Source organism: Musa acuminata, chromosome BXJ3-3, assembly GCF_036884655.1.
Source record: "Musa acuminata AAA Group cultivar baxijiao chromosome BXJ3-3, Cavendish_Baxijiao_AAA, whole genome shotgun sequence".
Classification (NCBI taxonomy): domain Eukaryota; kingdom Viridiplantae; phylum Streptophyta; class Magnoliopsida; order Zingiberales; family Musaceae; genus Musa; species Musa acuminata.
In genome coordinates, this window is record NC_088351.1 from 7,582,811 (window position 1) to 7,598,182 (window position 15,372).

The following is a 15,372-nucleotide window of genomic DNA, read 5'->3' on the forward strand; positions in this document are numbered from 1 at the left end:
CAGATGAAATTATAAGGTCTTTTGGCCAAAAAATTTTATGAACAATCGAAAATATTTATCCTTCAAAACTTGAAAGTATATTATTTTATTACTTTTATCAAGGTTAATATACAACCACTTTTAGACAAAAAAAAATTAAATATTATCATATAATATTTTTGAAATTTTGAAGGAAAAATAAATTTAATTCTATACAGGATATTGTCATGTAATAACTCTATACAAAATATTTTAATATAATTATATTTATTCAATTAACATACATATGCTTTACTTGTTAACAAAAAACTTATTTTTGCTTGATAAAAACTTTTTTTATATCTACAATTTAATTATTTTTATTTCCCAAAGCTTACATAATTTTTTTGCCTTTCACACCATATATAAAAACCAATCTTTTGTTGAACAGAGACAACTTAAAAATAAACAATTAAATAGCAAATTAGAAAATAGATACACGTGCATTTTTGTCTCGCTTGAGGTCGGTCCTACAGATCGAATCGTGGAAGGCAGAGATATGTCAGCAGGCTTTTACGGATGAACGCGTCGAGACGTTGCCCTTCCAGTCTCCGCAATCCATCCCGCTCCTGGTTGGCAATCGAAGCGGCGGCTTGCAGGCGTGGTCGGAAGGGAACCTGTGCTTGAGGCAGACGCTTTGTTTGCAGACCTTGCAAATGCTGTTGTTGGAGAACGTCAGAACCTCTTTGCAGCGTTTCACGGGGCACCTAGGCTTCTTCTTCTTGCTCGGGTCGCAGGACCCCGACTTCTCGTGCCGCTCCAGTGCGGCCTTCTCCTCCTCGCCCGCCCGCTTCTCCATGGACATTGAGCAGGCCTCGCACACCACCACGAATCGGCTGTTGTGGTCCGCCTTTGGGCAGACGTGAGCTGCGTAGCTCCGGTGCTCCAAGCAGAAGACCTGTTCGAAACAAGGCCCAAATCAGTTGTTGCTGCAGAGGCCGTGGTAAGAGGACGAGGAGATTGGTAGTACCTTTTTACAGCCATGGCAGGTGAAGGGCAGGAAATCGAGCTGATTGCAGTCTTCGTGTTGGCAGTGCTCTCCGATATCAGGAAACGCCTCCGTTCCTCGCCCCATGGCTACTCCTGCTTCCTTCTTCTTCGTCCTCCTTTGTCGCCCCTGTGCCTTGGCTTCGAGGTATTTGTAGATTTGCCGTCGTTTCTTGGGTTCCAAGACACGCGATTGGTTTGGTCTTATAAACATCCGGGATGATTCTGGAGAAGTCTGGTGTGCGCCTCGTTTACGCGTCCACGCGGCTCGCGTACCCGCAGCCGCCGCATCTCTCCTGTCGTAGGTGGTGACGTGGAGTGGGACCCACTAAATTCGAAAGTATTTAGGTAAACTGTTATTCATAATTGGTTCTTACCTTTCAGTATTCGTCAGATGCCTAATATCTCGCGAACCAATTCACTGTAGCACCGACCTAGATAAACCAATTTGGTTCAAAATTATAAAATAATAAAATATTAAGAAACTAATTTAGTATATATATATATATTTATTTATTTCGATCATGAGAGTTTTGAGGTGTCGTAGATAGGCTTTATGGTGTTGTACTCATAAATTAATTGTTTCACATTCAATTGCATAATCCATTTCTTTCTCCATCAGATGGAAGGTAAGCAATATCAATCGATACTCCAAAACAAAAAACACACACAATTAGATGTAATATACGCTCGCCCTTTCTCATCTCCATCAGTATATATAAGAAAATAACAATTGAGAATCCATCGCTGTTTCGTATGCGATAAACCCGAACCCGAATCCGAATCCGAATCCGCATTGATTTAGGTGGAGAGGTTGTTGAAAACGTCGCAGCGACGCCGGATTTCCCCCTTGCGACCGGTCTTCACCCCGTGGACGCTGAGCTTCTCCATGGCGTGGCTGAAGTCCTCGAAGAAGGCCGTCTGGTTGGCGGCGTAGAGCTGCACGAAGGACTTGGTCCGCGGGTCCGCCGCCAGCGCGGTGTCGGAGGCCAGCAGCCCCAATCCACGCAGCAGGTTCTGGTAGTACAGGTTGTCGAACTTGCCCGGCGTCATCACGTCGTTGAATGCGGCGATGGTCGGGTCCTCGACGTAGTTGGCGCAAGCCTTCTGCAGCGCCTGCGCGAACTGGGGGTTCAGTGCCGGGTCGTGGGCGTCCCGGTCGGCGCCGTTGAAGCCGTAGATCCGCGAGGCGAACTCGCTGCAGTGGGCGAAGCCCACGGTGTGGGCGCCGCTGAGGGCGACCATCTCCTGGACGGTGAACTTGTTCTTTTCGAAGAGGGAGATGAGCTGGTCCATGGTCATGTTGGGGGAGGGGAGGTGGCCCGCGACGGAAGCTGCGGTGGAGGCGAAAGCGTCCTTGCGGCCGAGGCGGACAGCGTAGCGGGGCCCGCCCAGCATGAGGACGAGGTCTCGGGTGGCGATGGCGAGGATGTCGGCGCAGGAGACTACGCCGGGGCACTGCAGCTCGAGGGCGGTTTTAGCGCGGACCACGGCGTCGAAGGCGTCCCCGGGGAGGGAGATGTTGTCGTCGGCGTCGCGCTCGGCGCGGTTGAAGGCGTTGGTGGAGACCAGCAAGGAAGCGTCACAGCCGCCGACGAAGCAGTCGTGGAAGAAGAGGCGGAGCGCGCCGGCGCCGGTGGTGGGGGTGGTGATCTGCTTGCTGGTCACCACGTCCAACACGATCTGCTCCACCTCGGGGCACGTCTTCTGGTAGTAGGTGGTGCTCAGCTTCGCGGCCGCTGGGCTGGCGAAGCAAAGGGCCACGAGCCATACCACCAAGAGATGGCTCGCCATCTTAACGAGCTTCTGCATGCTCTTCTCCGATCAAGTTTGATCCGTGGAACCCAGTGCCACTGCCAAGGGGATCGGATGATGGAAGAGAGGAAGGCTTTGGGTGGTCAGAAGAAGCATGGAGAGAAAGGGGTCGGCAGGTTGCGGAGGAGAGAAGAGAGAGGACGGGAATGAAGAAAGGAGGAAACGGGGACGAGAGGAGTGGCGGGGAGGGGTTTTAGGAAGCGGGAGGGAGGTGAGCGTCGCTCGTTGCTTAATTTGGGTTGTTCTCGGAGGTGAGAGGTTGATGATATCGGAAGACAGAGGTGTGTGTCTGCGGGTGTTAGATTTTGGGAGAGGACGTCTTGGATTAGTAAATTAAAAATATATTTTTGTCTATACCAAAATAACCGACTTAACCATAAGAAAGATTTTATCGAACCTATTGTCGGGTCAAATTGGATTAAAATGAGATAAAGAACAATTTTTGTTCTCAGATCGAAGCAACACATGAGATAGGAATACATGTGGTTTAAGACTAAAGTGATTTAATAACACTAAAAAAATAATCGTATTGAGTCAATTTTATTACTTTAGATTGCTCACTGAAATAATCATGAACCCTGACATCATGATTACGTTATCTTTTTTTCTTGACTTTGATGACCGGGTTTTTTTTTATAGAATATAATTTGGAGCAGAAATTGATCTCTACAAGTCTTATAAGACAAAGATAGAGAGTTTAATCGTAACAAATGCATTTTTTAAAAAAGAATTTACTGTTGTCTTTAAATAGATTTGAACTTATGTAGCAGCTATCTCCTGTAGTTAATTATGATTAGATTCCCGATTTTTATACTTTAAAAAATAGCATTGAGGTCTCAACATATATGAATGTGAAATATTTAATCTCAATTCTTTCTACGCAATTAACTTCTTCGATAAGAAAAATAGTACGTGTTGTCACGTACAAAAATAGTATGAATGACAAAGGATAAAAATATAATTTTATTATTTTTAAGTTATTAAATTTATATTTACTTCTTACCCTAATCGATTTCTCTTTCTCTCCTCTTTCCGACCTATTTCCTATCGCTCACCCATTGTACTCGCTCGACCTGCACCACTCGATCGCCACCGCTCTTGCATTGCTCGATCACCATCGCACTTGCACTGCTCACCACCATCGCTCTTATACTACTCAACCGTCCCTCTTCTACACCGCTCTACCCTGTCACACTAGACCCACTCAATTGCTGTTGCTCCTACACTACTCGTTGTCATCGCACTAGACTTGCTTGACTGCCATTGCTCCTACACTGCTCAATCACCACACTTGCATCGTTCGCCATCGTCGCATAAAACCCAACTCACTAGGAGAAACAAAAGCAAATAGATGAATTAGTAATGGTGGAAACCCAATCATCCCTAAACATGAACTCAGCACCTGCTTGTAAGACTCCAAGATTGTCATCCTCGTACACAATGGAAAGCTCCCCAACCCTCCATCGATCAATTGCATCTTTATCGTCCTCCACTTTGCCCTTTGGCAAACTCCATAAGCTTCAAAATCGACCCACTAGTCTTCTCCATCGCCGTAGCGAACGCACCCAATTGTATCGTTGGCGAACGATAGACGAGCAAGTACGATGGTCGAACGGATACGATGGGCAAGTTGGGTCCAGTGCGACGATAGCAAGCAATGTAGGTGCGGTGATCGAGTGATGCAGAAGCGACGGTAGTCGAGCGGGTCCAGTGTGATGGCGACGAATGATGCAGGAGAGGTAGTGGTCGAGTGGTACAGGAGCGATAGTCGAGAGATGCAAGTGTGACAATGACGAGCGGTGCAAGTGTGGTGACGATCAAGCAGTGTAGGAGTAACGATGATCGAGCGAGTGAGATGGGCGAGTGGCCGGTAAGTAGGGAAAGAGGAGATGAAAATAAATAAGTTAAAAGACAAGAAGTGGATATAAATCTAATAATTTAACAATAATAACATGTGTGATTTTTTCAAGATTAAATGTTTCACTAGTAATTATCCCTAGTAGTTCTCGGAAATCATAGGATTCCTCAACAATAGTAATAGAAGTTGAAACTTTTCCTAGTGGCATAAAACCTCTCTCTCTCTCTCTCTCTCTCCTGTCTTTACACGCGCCATGTCAACTGTAGAAGCCGGCATTGCCATTGTAGCGGTGAGGTTGGAGTAGAAAGAGGGACGAGCAGATGGCGCCCAGAAGGGGCTCCCAGAACCGGCAGCGGTCTCCTACCCCGGACCCCGATGGCATGTTCCAGGGCATGGTCGTCTTCTTGGTCCCCAAGGGCGTCCAACCCCGAAGGCTTCAAGTATGGATTCCTCCTCCTCTCTCCTCTTCTTTGCGTTCTTTCCCTGCCCTTTTCTGTTTTTTGGTACTCGAGAACCGGGGAATGGCGCATCTATGATTTGGAATCTTGGAGCGCCGCGCCCGGTGGTCGTCTTTGCGGTCGATTCAGGACTTCAAGGCCCCCTACCCACTTTCTTGGCTTCGATGAATTGAATTGAAAGCGATATTTTTAGAACAATCTTTTGAAAGATCACAGACTGCTAACAGAAGGGTCTTGATTCCTTTTGAGGCATCTTCAGTAGGGTGTTGACGAGGAAGTTGCTGGATTGGGTATTCTCTCTTGATTAATCATGAGGTTCTTGCTCTCTTGTGTTTCTCGATAAACCACAAACACTTTACAATTGGGTGAACAAAGGACTTATTTCGACCTACCTGGCTTCGATGAATTGAATTAAAAGCGTTATCTTAATGAGTATGTTGTTAACGGCAATCTCTTGTGTTTCAAGGGCTTCTTTCGACTTCTCGGCTTCGACGAATTGAATCAAAAGCGATATTTTCAGAACAATCCTTTGAAGTAGCAAAGACTACTAACAGAAGGGTCTTGATTTCTTTCGAGGCATCCTCAATAGGGTATTGATGAGTAAGTTTCTGGATTGGGTATTTTCTCATGGTACATCATGAGGATCTTGCTCTCTTGTGTTTCTTGATAAAGCAACAAGCACTTTACAATTGGGTAAAGAAGGCAATGCTTGGAGAACATGGTAATTTGGATGAAACAACACCAAAAGACCTAAGAAAACCTGGCTGGTTGGTTGACTTTAGTGTACCCATCAGATATCTTAAAATGATATAGGACACCTCTCCAAAATCCTTGGCTACTTTTTGAGAAACTAAATCAGTTGTTCAATCCAATTTCAATCTGAGCCCTAATTCTTTGTCACCAATACTGATATATTTCTTTTTTGTCTTGCAACTTCAAAGAAGTGTGCAGTTGTGTTCATGGCAATTCTGCAAAATCCCTAGTTCGTTGTATGTTTCACCAGGCATTGATTTGATGCAATCATTAGGTATGGAAGCAGAAGCTAACCCAAATGGGAGCTGTGGTTGATGATAACCTCTCAAAGAGAGTTACTCATATTTTTGCAATGAACTCTAGTACACTTCTACAGCAAGTGAACCTGGAACTCTTGCATCGACATGAAGGAGTGAGTTTCTTCTTTGTACTGGTTACTGTTCAGATGAACATCAAAGGTTCTTTCCTGATTTTGTTAATCTTTTTGTTCTAGATTATTCAGATATTGGAATGTAATATCATGTGAGTCTGTTCAATTTATGATATTGACAAGACTATCTAGAAACAGCGACAAAATGAAGCAATGGACTTTTTCACCTATCATTTCTGGATATGGAGAAAGAACATGCAGTTGGTTGTGTTTATATTATGAAAAAAAAAAAGAATCTCAAAAGCAAAAAAAGATCACATCATGACACATTCAGTTACTGAGATATATCCATACACAAATGTGGCTTGGTATAATCACATACATGGTTTATAGCAATGGGAGTGGACAGGAAGTTATAATAACAAAAAGTATGGACAAAAAAACAAAGAGAAACTTTTTACCTCATAAAATAAAAGCAGACAAAATTTCAGTTTTCTGCTCCATATAATTAGAAATCTAAAATAACTTAATTTCCTAGCATTTATTGGAATATATGTATACTACCACACAAGGAAGTCCGTTGGACTGGTACAAATGGGCAATACGTGCCAGTTAGGGCCTGGATCAGTACATGGACAATGCCACAGTTATCGTTCGCATCGTCGTTGCCATTCGATGCCACCACTACCATTTGCCATTGCCTACCTCCTCAGTATTCTCCCTCATCTTCTCCTTTTCTTCTTCTTCCTCCTCCACTGCTTCTTCCTTCTCCTCTTCCTCCATCGCCTCTACCTTCTTCCTTCCTCTTCCTCCTTATTCCTTCTCCTCTTCCTCTATTGCCTCCTCTTCTTCCTTTTTCTTGCTTCCTCTTTCTTTTTCTTCCTCCTTCCTCCACTATGGCCTTCCTCTTCTTCTTTGTCGACTTTGAAACACCAAAATGTCTGGTGTACCATGTGTTGGTGTCAACCATTATGTACCATTCCGACCAGCGATTGGTACAAGTTCGGTTCACGATACAACATTCTTTGCAACTACATACAATTCAGTCTGAGTTTGTTGGCATCCTTATTAGACATAAGGTGACCATTTATTAATTAAAATTTCAGTTAAAGTTTCATCTATGTTGTTTAAATAATTTTGATTCCAAATAAGTGGCATTTTTTGTAAATTCTATGAGGAATAATTTTTGTAGTATTATAAATACTTAGGATTCATGCTTTAATAATTCTTGTTGTATTATTAATATTTAGGACTCATGCTTTAATAATTCAATTAGATACCAGGGTGCATTTATATATTTATATTTATCTACTGACAGCTTGCGATATGCATGTGAGATTACTGATGCTACAGCAATACAAGAAATACATTGAAGTAAAGCTCACATTAGATATTACAATTTCAAACTACCATCAATCTTCATTTTTGAAGGAGTACAAAGCATTCAATTAGTCATAAATTTTTTTGGAATCGAAATTCCATTTTTAAAGTATATGAAATAATTTGTAGAAGTAGAACAGTGCATTTGTTAACATGCTGACGACAAAATGATTCTGAATATCTTTGTTCTCCATCTGTTTGTATCTGTCCTTATTAGAGCTGTTATTATATATATACAACCATATGAAGGCTTGGTTGCCAATTGCCATCAGTCTTTGTTAGGTATTATGTTACTGACTTTATATATACTATCATGATAGTACAATTCTGATTTAATCAAATAATGTAATTCTGTGATATTCTATCATGATCACTGCATAATCTTTTTTGGTTTTGTTTTGTGGAGAAGAGGATCTGCTTGTTCTTTTATCATGATCTATGATATAAAATATTTCAGTATCATAATGTTATTCCATCAATTAGAAGTTTATCTACCTCTACTAGCTTTATACAGATTTATCAATGAGCATACATTTTTCATGTTATATCTAGCATGTATTTGGAAAATGAAGATACATAATTGTTTGCACAGTGTTCCTTTTGCAATTTATTGTGTTTTATTAACCATTCACTTGATTGGCTTGATCTTTCTGTTGCAATAAGCTGACCTCAAAAATAAAAAAAAAGAATAAATGCTTAACCAAACTAAGAGAAACTATCAAAGCATTACAACTTTCTTGCATTAGTTGATCATGATACTGCACAACTTTCTAGGATATCACAGTGCCAACTCGAGGATCATATCAGGGATTCTTTATATGATAGAAAGATTAAAATTCAAAATCCAATCATTGCTGCATTACTATATCTAATTTCTTTAATGGGAAGATACCAGAATTTTTGTTGATATACTGGTATTTTGGTCATGTTCTTGAACTCTTATGTTGGAAGTAATCGTGAATTCATCATGTTGTTTTCCTAACACAATTGATCCCTAGGAAAAATGTAGGTTCTGTATTTTCAAATTTTCTTTTATCAATTTTTGCTGGATACTGTCTACATACTGCTTTTAAAAATTATGAAATGCCTCTTTTGGCTTTTTGTATCTCGTATTGTAACTTAAATGGAAATTTATACTTAATTCATCATTAGCTATTCTAGAACATCTTATTTTCAAAATGCTGCTGCAGATTTTACTTCATTATCAATGGTTAGAGAACTGTCTAAGATTAGGAGAAAAAATAGCTGAAGATCCATATGTGCTGAAGTTTCAAGGTGTTAATAGATCAGATAAGCACTCTGGCAAGATATCTCCTGAACCATCTGAAGCTAGATATCCTGATGATGAGCTGTCAAGCCACAAAAGGATCAAAGTTTCCTTTAAGGTTGTGGAAGGATCAAGCATGGAAGAAAATAGAGCCAAGAAAGCAGACTCAACTAGATCAGAAAATCAACACTCTGGCGTTCATGGTCAAGTTGAGGGTCCATCAACGAGCGACGACAGCTTACAAGATACCAAACTTGGGACTGATGCTTCTGGTGCACCAACAAACAAGGTGTTTACATTTGGGTTTTTTTCATAGATCTTACTGTCATATGTTTTGAATTAACTTAAGAACAGAAACAGATCATAAGTTAGATCTTCTTCAAATCTTAATTTTGGATAAAACTAGAAGGGAGAAAACATTTACAGAGAAATGTGGTTTTTTTAACATTCCTAAGCTTCTTTCAAATTTTGTAGAAAGTAACACAACAAATTCATGCTAGTATCTTCCTTTCTGTTAAGCCAAGATGATCTTTATGTACCAACTCATGGCTGCTCCAGCCTAACTTTCATCATTGTGCCCTGACCATGCTTCCAAATTCCAGGTCTGCTTATGCAACTACACTGGTAGATTCCCACTGTGCTTTTGACACCAGACCAGGCAACTTTCATCTATTGATAATGTTTTTTTGGGGAAAATCATGGTTGTTTTCTTGCCAAAACATCTTCCATTTCACCAATGTAATTATTCAGTTGCCACTATTGTTCTTGCTGTACCACCTTGCTATTTCATATTGCATATGTTCTTAATACCAACTTTACCGATGTGGCCCTTGTTTGGCCACTGAATTTAGATTTACAGTCAGTATAGCCTTCTGTATTGTGGCCCTCTCTGCTACCCACTTAAACAGTTTTTCATTATCGTCTTTGGAATATCTCTTTTGCAAAATATTCTTTAATTTTATTCTTGGCAATTATGGACAAAATTTTCCAACAGTGTCACATGTTTTTTTCTTCTGATTTTGATGAAATAAAAATCATCATTTGTCGCAATGAAATTGTTGAGGCAGATCTCAGCAATTTTTATGTTGCTTGTTTGTTCTTTTTGTGTAGACTTATGGAGGATTTCTGCATATCCTAAGTGTCATATCTTGTGTGTTATCAGGCTGATGTGTCTCAGTCACAATCTCCATACAACCCACCAGATCTGAACAGGAACATTACTGAAATATTTGGAAAGCTGATCAACATTTACAGAGGTACAGAGGAAGAGTGTCTGAAATTGCACAATTCCTCTCTGTCCTGACACTCCTAATGATTGTTTCTCTGCAGCATTAGGAGATGAAAGGAGGTCATTCAGCTACTACAAGGCCATTCCTATTATTGAGAAGTTGCCTTTTAGAATTGAAAGTGTTGATCAGGTCAAAAATCTTCCTACAATTGGGAAGTCATTGCAGGACCATGTAAGCAAATTCTTTCAATTGCCAAGTAAATTTGTTCAGTATCCATTTTCTTTGTGGGTATGAAGACAATCATGTATTTCTTTTCCAAGGTGATATTCCATACTATTATTAGTTCTGCAGGAACAAGTCCACCTGACTTATTTCCCTATATTGATCTTGTAATTTTTTCTTTCAACGAAATTATTTCATAACATACATGAGTGGTTACTTACCTGTTTATGGCGCTTTGTCCATGATCTTATGTCATGGCAGTTAGCATTAGACTGGTACCGTTGTTACTTGTCTATCCAGGGAGTCAGTGGTTTGATTTTTCTTTAAAAACACTATTTAAAATTATGGTTAGTAAAGGGCTCCAACTTTTGTTTTATGAATTTCTAGTTATTCCTTTCTTCTGAATTCATCTACTTCTAAGTGGAATATTATAAAAAGAATGACATTTATCTTGACCTATGCTTATTGTTTATTAATTTAATCAATTACAAAACAACAATAACAGCAACACTTAGTGTACAACATGCGCTACCATGGAACTTAATATTTGACCTTTGGATTGGTTTCTGACTGTTAGCAATTTTGGAAAGTTTATAGTTATCATTTTCGTTGATTGCACACCCAGAGAGGTTCTGTACTTTCCAAGTTTCTATACAGTCTTTTATATATTTCCACAACCAAATAAAAAAATATTCATTAGTGATTGAATAATTTATTCTGAGTGGCACTGATGTGCTTATATATTTCCTCCCTGATGAAGAGGCCTTGCCCTGAAAAGTGAAAAGGAAAAAGGGAAAAAGATACTAGTTCTGTTAATACCAAAAATTTTGTTATTGTACCTGTGTTAAGGACAGTTTCATATATGATTAGTCGGTTGCTATAAAATTTTCTGTTTCCTTCTATTTATTTATTTGTAACTTCATGCATGGCTCAAGATGAATAATTGTGGTTTGCAGATTCATGAAATAGTGACTACTGGAAAGTTATCTAAATTGGAGCACTTTGAGAATGATGACAAGGTAATGATATGCTCCTAACTTCAATATTAGTTTTAACATTCCATGTATACTTGCTTTGATAACAACTAGTTTGCCACTGGAAGGTTAATTTGCATTAGCATATGTTGGAACTTAATACATACTTTTTATTTGGAGGTTGGCACAAAGCATGAGGCTCCTACCAAGGCGGGGTCTGAGGATTTGAGCAGATAGGCTTTGTTTTAACCTCGAACCTATTAATCCATAGATTGTAAAGGAGCAATCTTTAAGGCTAGCCCTTGAATAAACTACCATATCTTCTGCATTATAAAACTCCGTAGACCATTTTAATCTCTAGATTCATTTAGCTAAATTTGGAAAACAAGTCTTGTTTCTTATTATAGCAGATCAAGTGAAACTTATTGTCAAAACATAAAGCTTAGTGTAACTTGTGTATCTTTGTAATCTAGTGCACGTGCTAGAGGTTCGTGTAATATTTCAAGTAAAAATTTTGGCACCAAGGACTATGAGAGATAACGACACGAGGCGCTCCTGAATATTAAAATTTTTAAAAATATATTATGATTATAAATATGATCACAAAAATAAAAATGACACATTAGATTGCAATCCTATAAAGTATCAAATTATATTATCCAAATCTAATAATAAAAATGTCAAAACAAAATAAGAGTAACATTAAATTCAATGATCATCATAATCAAGTAAATCTGCTTCATCAGTTTCAAACTTCTCATCATTTTCCTCTTTCTCATCAATTGATTTATATTTCTCTTGTTAATCTTCATCAATATAGTTTTTTTCCTTTTCAACAATGGTTGGTGGTGAACTTAGGCTTTTATACTCATCTTTGTCTTTGTGAATTGCCTTATGCATATTCTTATTTTTCCAATACCTAAAGCTCTTGTTATATCTCCCTAGGTCAAATTATTATATTTAAATATAAGCTCATCTTCGGCATTTTGTTAGTTAGCATCAATTTCTCCTTACCAACCATTCATTTGAATCATCAATATCTTATAATGAGATTAGATCAATAATATATTGTAAATTATAACAAGTCTTCAGTGCTTGATTATATTTTATATAGACTTGAGCATGTAATCGTTGATGCCCCAATTGATATTTCTTTTTGTATGAATCCGTCATGTTATAAAATTAAATATATATTAATAAATCTATTTAAAAAAGAATAGATTAGTTGAAACTAAAATATTCTTATATAGCTACATTCTCAAAGATACCCTAATTTCATTTATCCAAATAAGCTTCACCATTCAGTTGTAAATTTTAATTTCATTATTAATAATAACACACTATATGTATTTATATGATGTTAATTATATGAAGTTATATTTGGGAATTTAGTTGTCTTCGTTCAAACTTCAAACTATCATATTAATTCATTAGGATTCTTATATAAAGATAATATGTTGCTAATCTTATCTTAAACTTTAGTGCTTAGAACTAATCTTGTAATGTGCTAATATAACCCATATACAATTTCTACATAAAACTCAGTAGTGGAGTTTTTATAAAAGAATTTTGAGTCTGAATAGTGTCTTGCTACATGTAGTGGATTATGAAGTTGACATTCCCATCTTTTGTCTATGATTGTAAATATATCCTTGTGCTTTTCTTTATTTCTACCAAAAGATTTTTGAATCGTTTCCTTGGCTCTATACATTGCTTTATAAATATATCTCATTCTTTTCATTATCTGCAAGCCAAAAAACTCGAACAAGAGGGCTCGTTACTTGTAATGTATAGACCATGATTCCAAAAGGATGACATTAATATAATATCGTTGGCCGTGCTGCCTTTTGCATCTTTTGCTCATTTACTTGTTACCAATTTCTCTAAGGTAAAAATAATTCTAAGGTTATGCTTTTGTCAGTGCACACTTTGCAATGTTAGAAATGAAGTAGTAAATTGCATGAGACTATACCATTCTTTGTTGCTTGTAAATTCTCTCATTATATTTAAAACCCCAATATGATTATATAGAAATTCAATGACAAAAATCTCCTTTTCTAAGGTCTTCATTATGTTTGCAATATTTTTAATATTTTCCAACATTAGATCAATGCAATGTGCTGTGCATGGTTTCTAATTTCGAATGATACCGTTCGGTACACAGGGTTTTTAATTTCGAATGATACCGCCCGTGTCGGGCGGTACGTACTGGTCCGGCAGCAAATCAGTACGCAGACCGCTCGCTACTGGGCGATACCGTGGATTGGGGCTGTTCTCACCCCGTTACCAGTTGAAATCGGTCGGTGACGGTCAATTTTGACCGTCGCCGTCCACTACCGGGTGGTATTAGCCGAGGGAAAAAGAGAAAGAGAGAGAAGGAGAAGGAAAGGGAGAACTTGGGGATCTGGCGTTGCTCTCCCTCAACGATCTTGATTCGTCGCCGTTGTCCCTCGTCGGACGCTACAAATGAGATATCGCCTCCTCGTTGTCTTAGGCAATGAGGCCTCGACGTCGTCGGCGACTTCTCCTAATCCGTGAGGGGAGAAAAAGCCTCGGCGTGGGGAGAAGAAACTTTGGTGATGTCATCGAGGCTTCACGAGGGGACCTCAGTGTCGTCAGCGACTTCTCCTAATATATACGGGGAGAAGAAGCCTCGGTGTGGGGAGAAGAAATGATGCCACGTTGCCTCGACGATGTCGCCGCTTTTTTTTTATTTTTTTAACCTTTATTTTTTTTATTTTTTCATTATATATATATATATATATATATATACGCCATATCATACATCTCGGTATACTAGTACCATATCATACCGAGCTGAACTCGATACTCCGGTACGGTACGAAATTACGAACCTTGATACCGTGTATGGAGTCTAATGCAAGTGCTGTCTTTTTACTTGGAGTAATTTACCTAAGAAAGAGGATAATAATATTGATAATACATAAGAGTCACATAGTTGCTTTCGTTCAAATAGGAGACATAGAGTAATTAAAAGTTTTAAACATTCAAAAGCTAAATCTTACTTGTTAAAACATGTTGCTTCTATTGTTAGTTATAAGTTGAAAAACTTTTTGTTCTTCAATTTCTTCTACAAACTTGTTAAACAACTCAAATGTCGGTTCTCCAAATTTCATAAAAGAAGATGCGTCTATTGACTTCACAAACATGGTTCCCAAAAAATAGTTGATTATAATTAATTATACTCGTTTCATCCTTCTCTTATTAATCCAGACATATGACATAATAGAGCAATCATGCTTTGCCTATGTTTCCTTATGACCCTTCAATAAATCATTTGTGTACTTCAACTATTTTTTTAGTAATAAAACTCTTAACTCATGATAACTTAGAGGTTTTAATTCAGGACCACATCTTCCAATAGCTTTAATCATATGTTTAAAATTGTCTAAATGAGAAGCATTAATGGGAGATGCGAGCAATGTGTTGAATCATTCTTGCCCTTATTTTCTTATCACAAGCATCATTTATACTTGTTTATCTTAGTTTTTCTTTTTCTGACCTTTTATAGCTTTTTTTATTCTTGAAACATATACAAGTCTATTGGTCCCCTTTTTTTTGTTTAAGTTTTAGCCTTTTTAGCAATCACAATTTCTTTTCCTTTTCTTTCGGATACTCTTTTCCCACTGGCATCGGCATTTTTTGAATGATCTTCCTCTTCATTATCATCTCTAATATATAGAATATCATTATCCTTAGGTAAAATCAAGGTTCGTCGTACCATGGTGTATCGCTTGATAGTGATTTAAAAAGGCGCTCGGGCGCTCGCCTAGGCGCTCGGGCGAGGCGAGGCGAGGCCCGAGCGCCTCACTAATCTCCCAGGCGGTCGCCTGAGCCCAGACGCTTCAAACAGGCGCCACCTGGGCGCTCGCCCGAGCCCAAGCGCTGGGCGCTTCGGGTGAGCGCCTGGGTTAACCAAGGCAACCGAACCAGGATTTTAGGTCTGGTTCGGTCCTGGTTCGGTCTCTGATGGTTAGTTGGTTCAATCGAACCAACTAAAATCGATATAAGTGAGAACCC

The 15,372-nt window shown here is 38.9% G+C and overlaps 3 protein-coding genes across 5 annotated transcripts in view; 1 reads left to right on the plus strand and 2 right to left on the minus strand.

The window, feature by feature from the left end:
* Window positions 1-416: 416 nt before the first annotated feature.
* Window positions 417-1,164, minus strand: LOC135632305 (zinc finger AN1 domain-containing stress-associated protein 12-like). The gene is made up of 2 exons (XM_065140761.1): window positions 989-1,164; window positions 417-916 (listed from the first exon to the last, which is right to left on the minus strand). The coding sequence occupies exons 1-2, from the start codon at window positions 1,091-1,093 to the stop codon at window positions 521-523; spliced, it is 501 nt and encodes a 166-aa protein (XP_064996833.1). The 5' UTR covers window positions 1,094-1,164; the 3' UTR covers window positions 417-520.
* A 642-nt stretch (window positions 1,165-1,806) lies between these two features.
* On the minus strand, window positions 1,807-2,838 carry LOC135633084 (peroxidase 31-like). Its single transcript, XM_065142158.1, has one exon. It carries the CDS (start codon window positions 2,815-2,817, stop codon window positions 1,807-1,809), a length of 1,011 nt encoding a protein of 336 aa, XP_064998230.1. The 5' UTR covers window positions 2,818-2,838.
* Window positions 2,839-4,919: 2,081 nt separating this feature from the next.
* LOC135633876 (DNA polymerase lambda-like) overlaps window positions 4,920-15,372 on the plus strand; it is a 28,054-nt gene continuing 17,601 nt past the window's right edge. Inside the window, exons 1-7 of one of the 3 annotated variants that reach the window (XM_065143848.1) lie at window positions 4,981-5,118; window positions 5,603-5,736; window positions 6,164-6,301; window positions 8,830-9,195; window positions 10,069-10,162; window positions 10,236-10,366; window positions 11,314-11,376. In XM_065143848.1, the coding sequence (XP_064999920.1) occupies window positions 6,188-6,301; window positions 8,830-9,195; window positions 10,069-10,162; window positions 10,236-10,366; window positions 11,314-11,376 (768 nt within the window). In that variant the 5' untranslated portion in view covers window positions 4,981-5,118; window positions 5,603-5,736; window positions 6,164-6,187. Of the gene's footprint in view, window positions 5,119-5,602; window positions 5,737-6,163; window positions 6,302-8,829; window positions 9,196-10,068; window positions 10,163-10,235; window positions 10,367-11,313; window positions 11,377-15,372 lie in introns of all 3 variants that reach the window. The other 2 variants (XM_065143846.1, XM_065143847.1) reach the window with 2 other exon arrangements.

Coding starts and splice junctions, on each gene's coding strand:
- LOC135632305 (XM_065140761.1), bottom strand. CDS start 1,093: ATGGGGCGAGGAACGGAGGCGTTTCCTGATATCGGAGAGCACTGCCAA. Junction 917..988: donor CCTGCCATGGCTGTAAAAAG/GTACTACCAATC, acceptor TGTTTCGAACAG/GTCTTCTGCTTGGAGCACCG.
- LOC135633084 (XM_065142158.1), bottom strand. CDS start 2,817: ATGCAGAAGCTCGTTAAGATGGCGAGCCATCTCTTGGTGGTATGGCTC.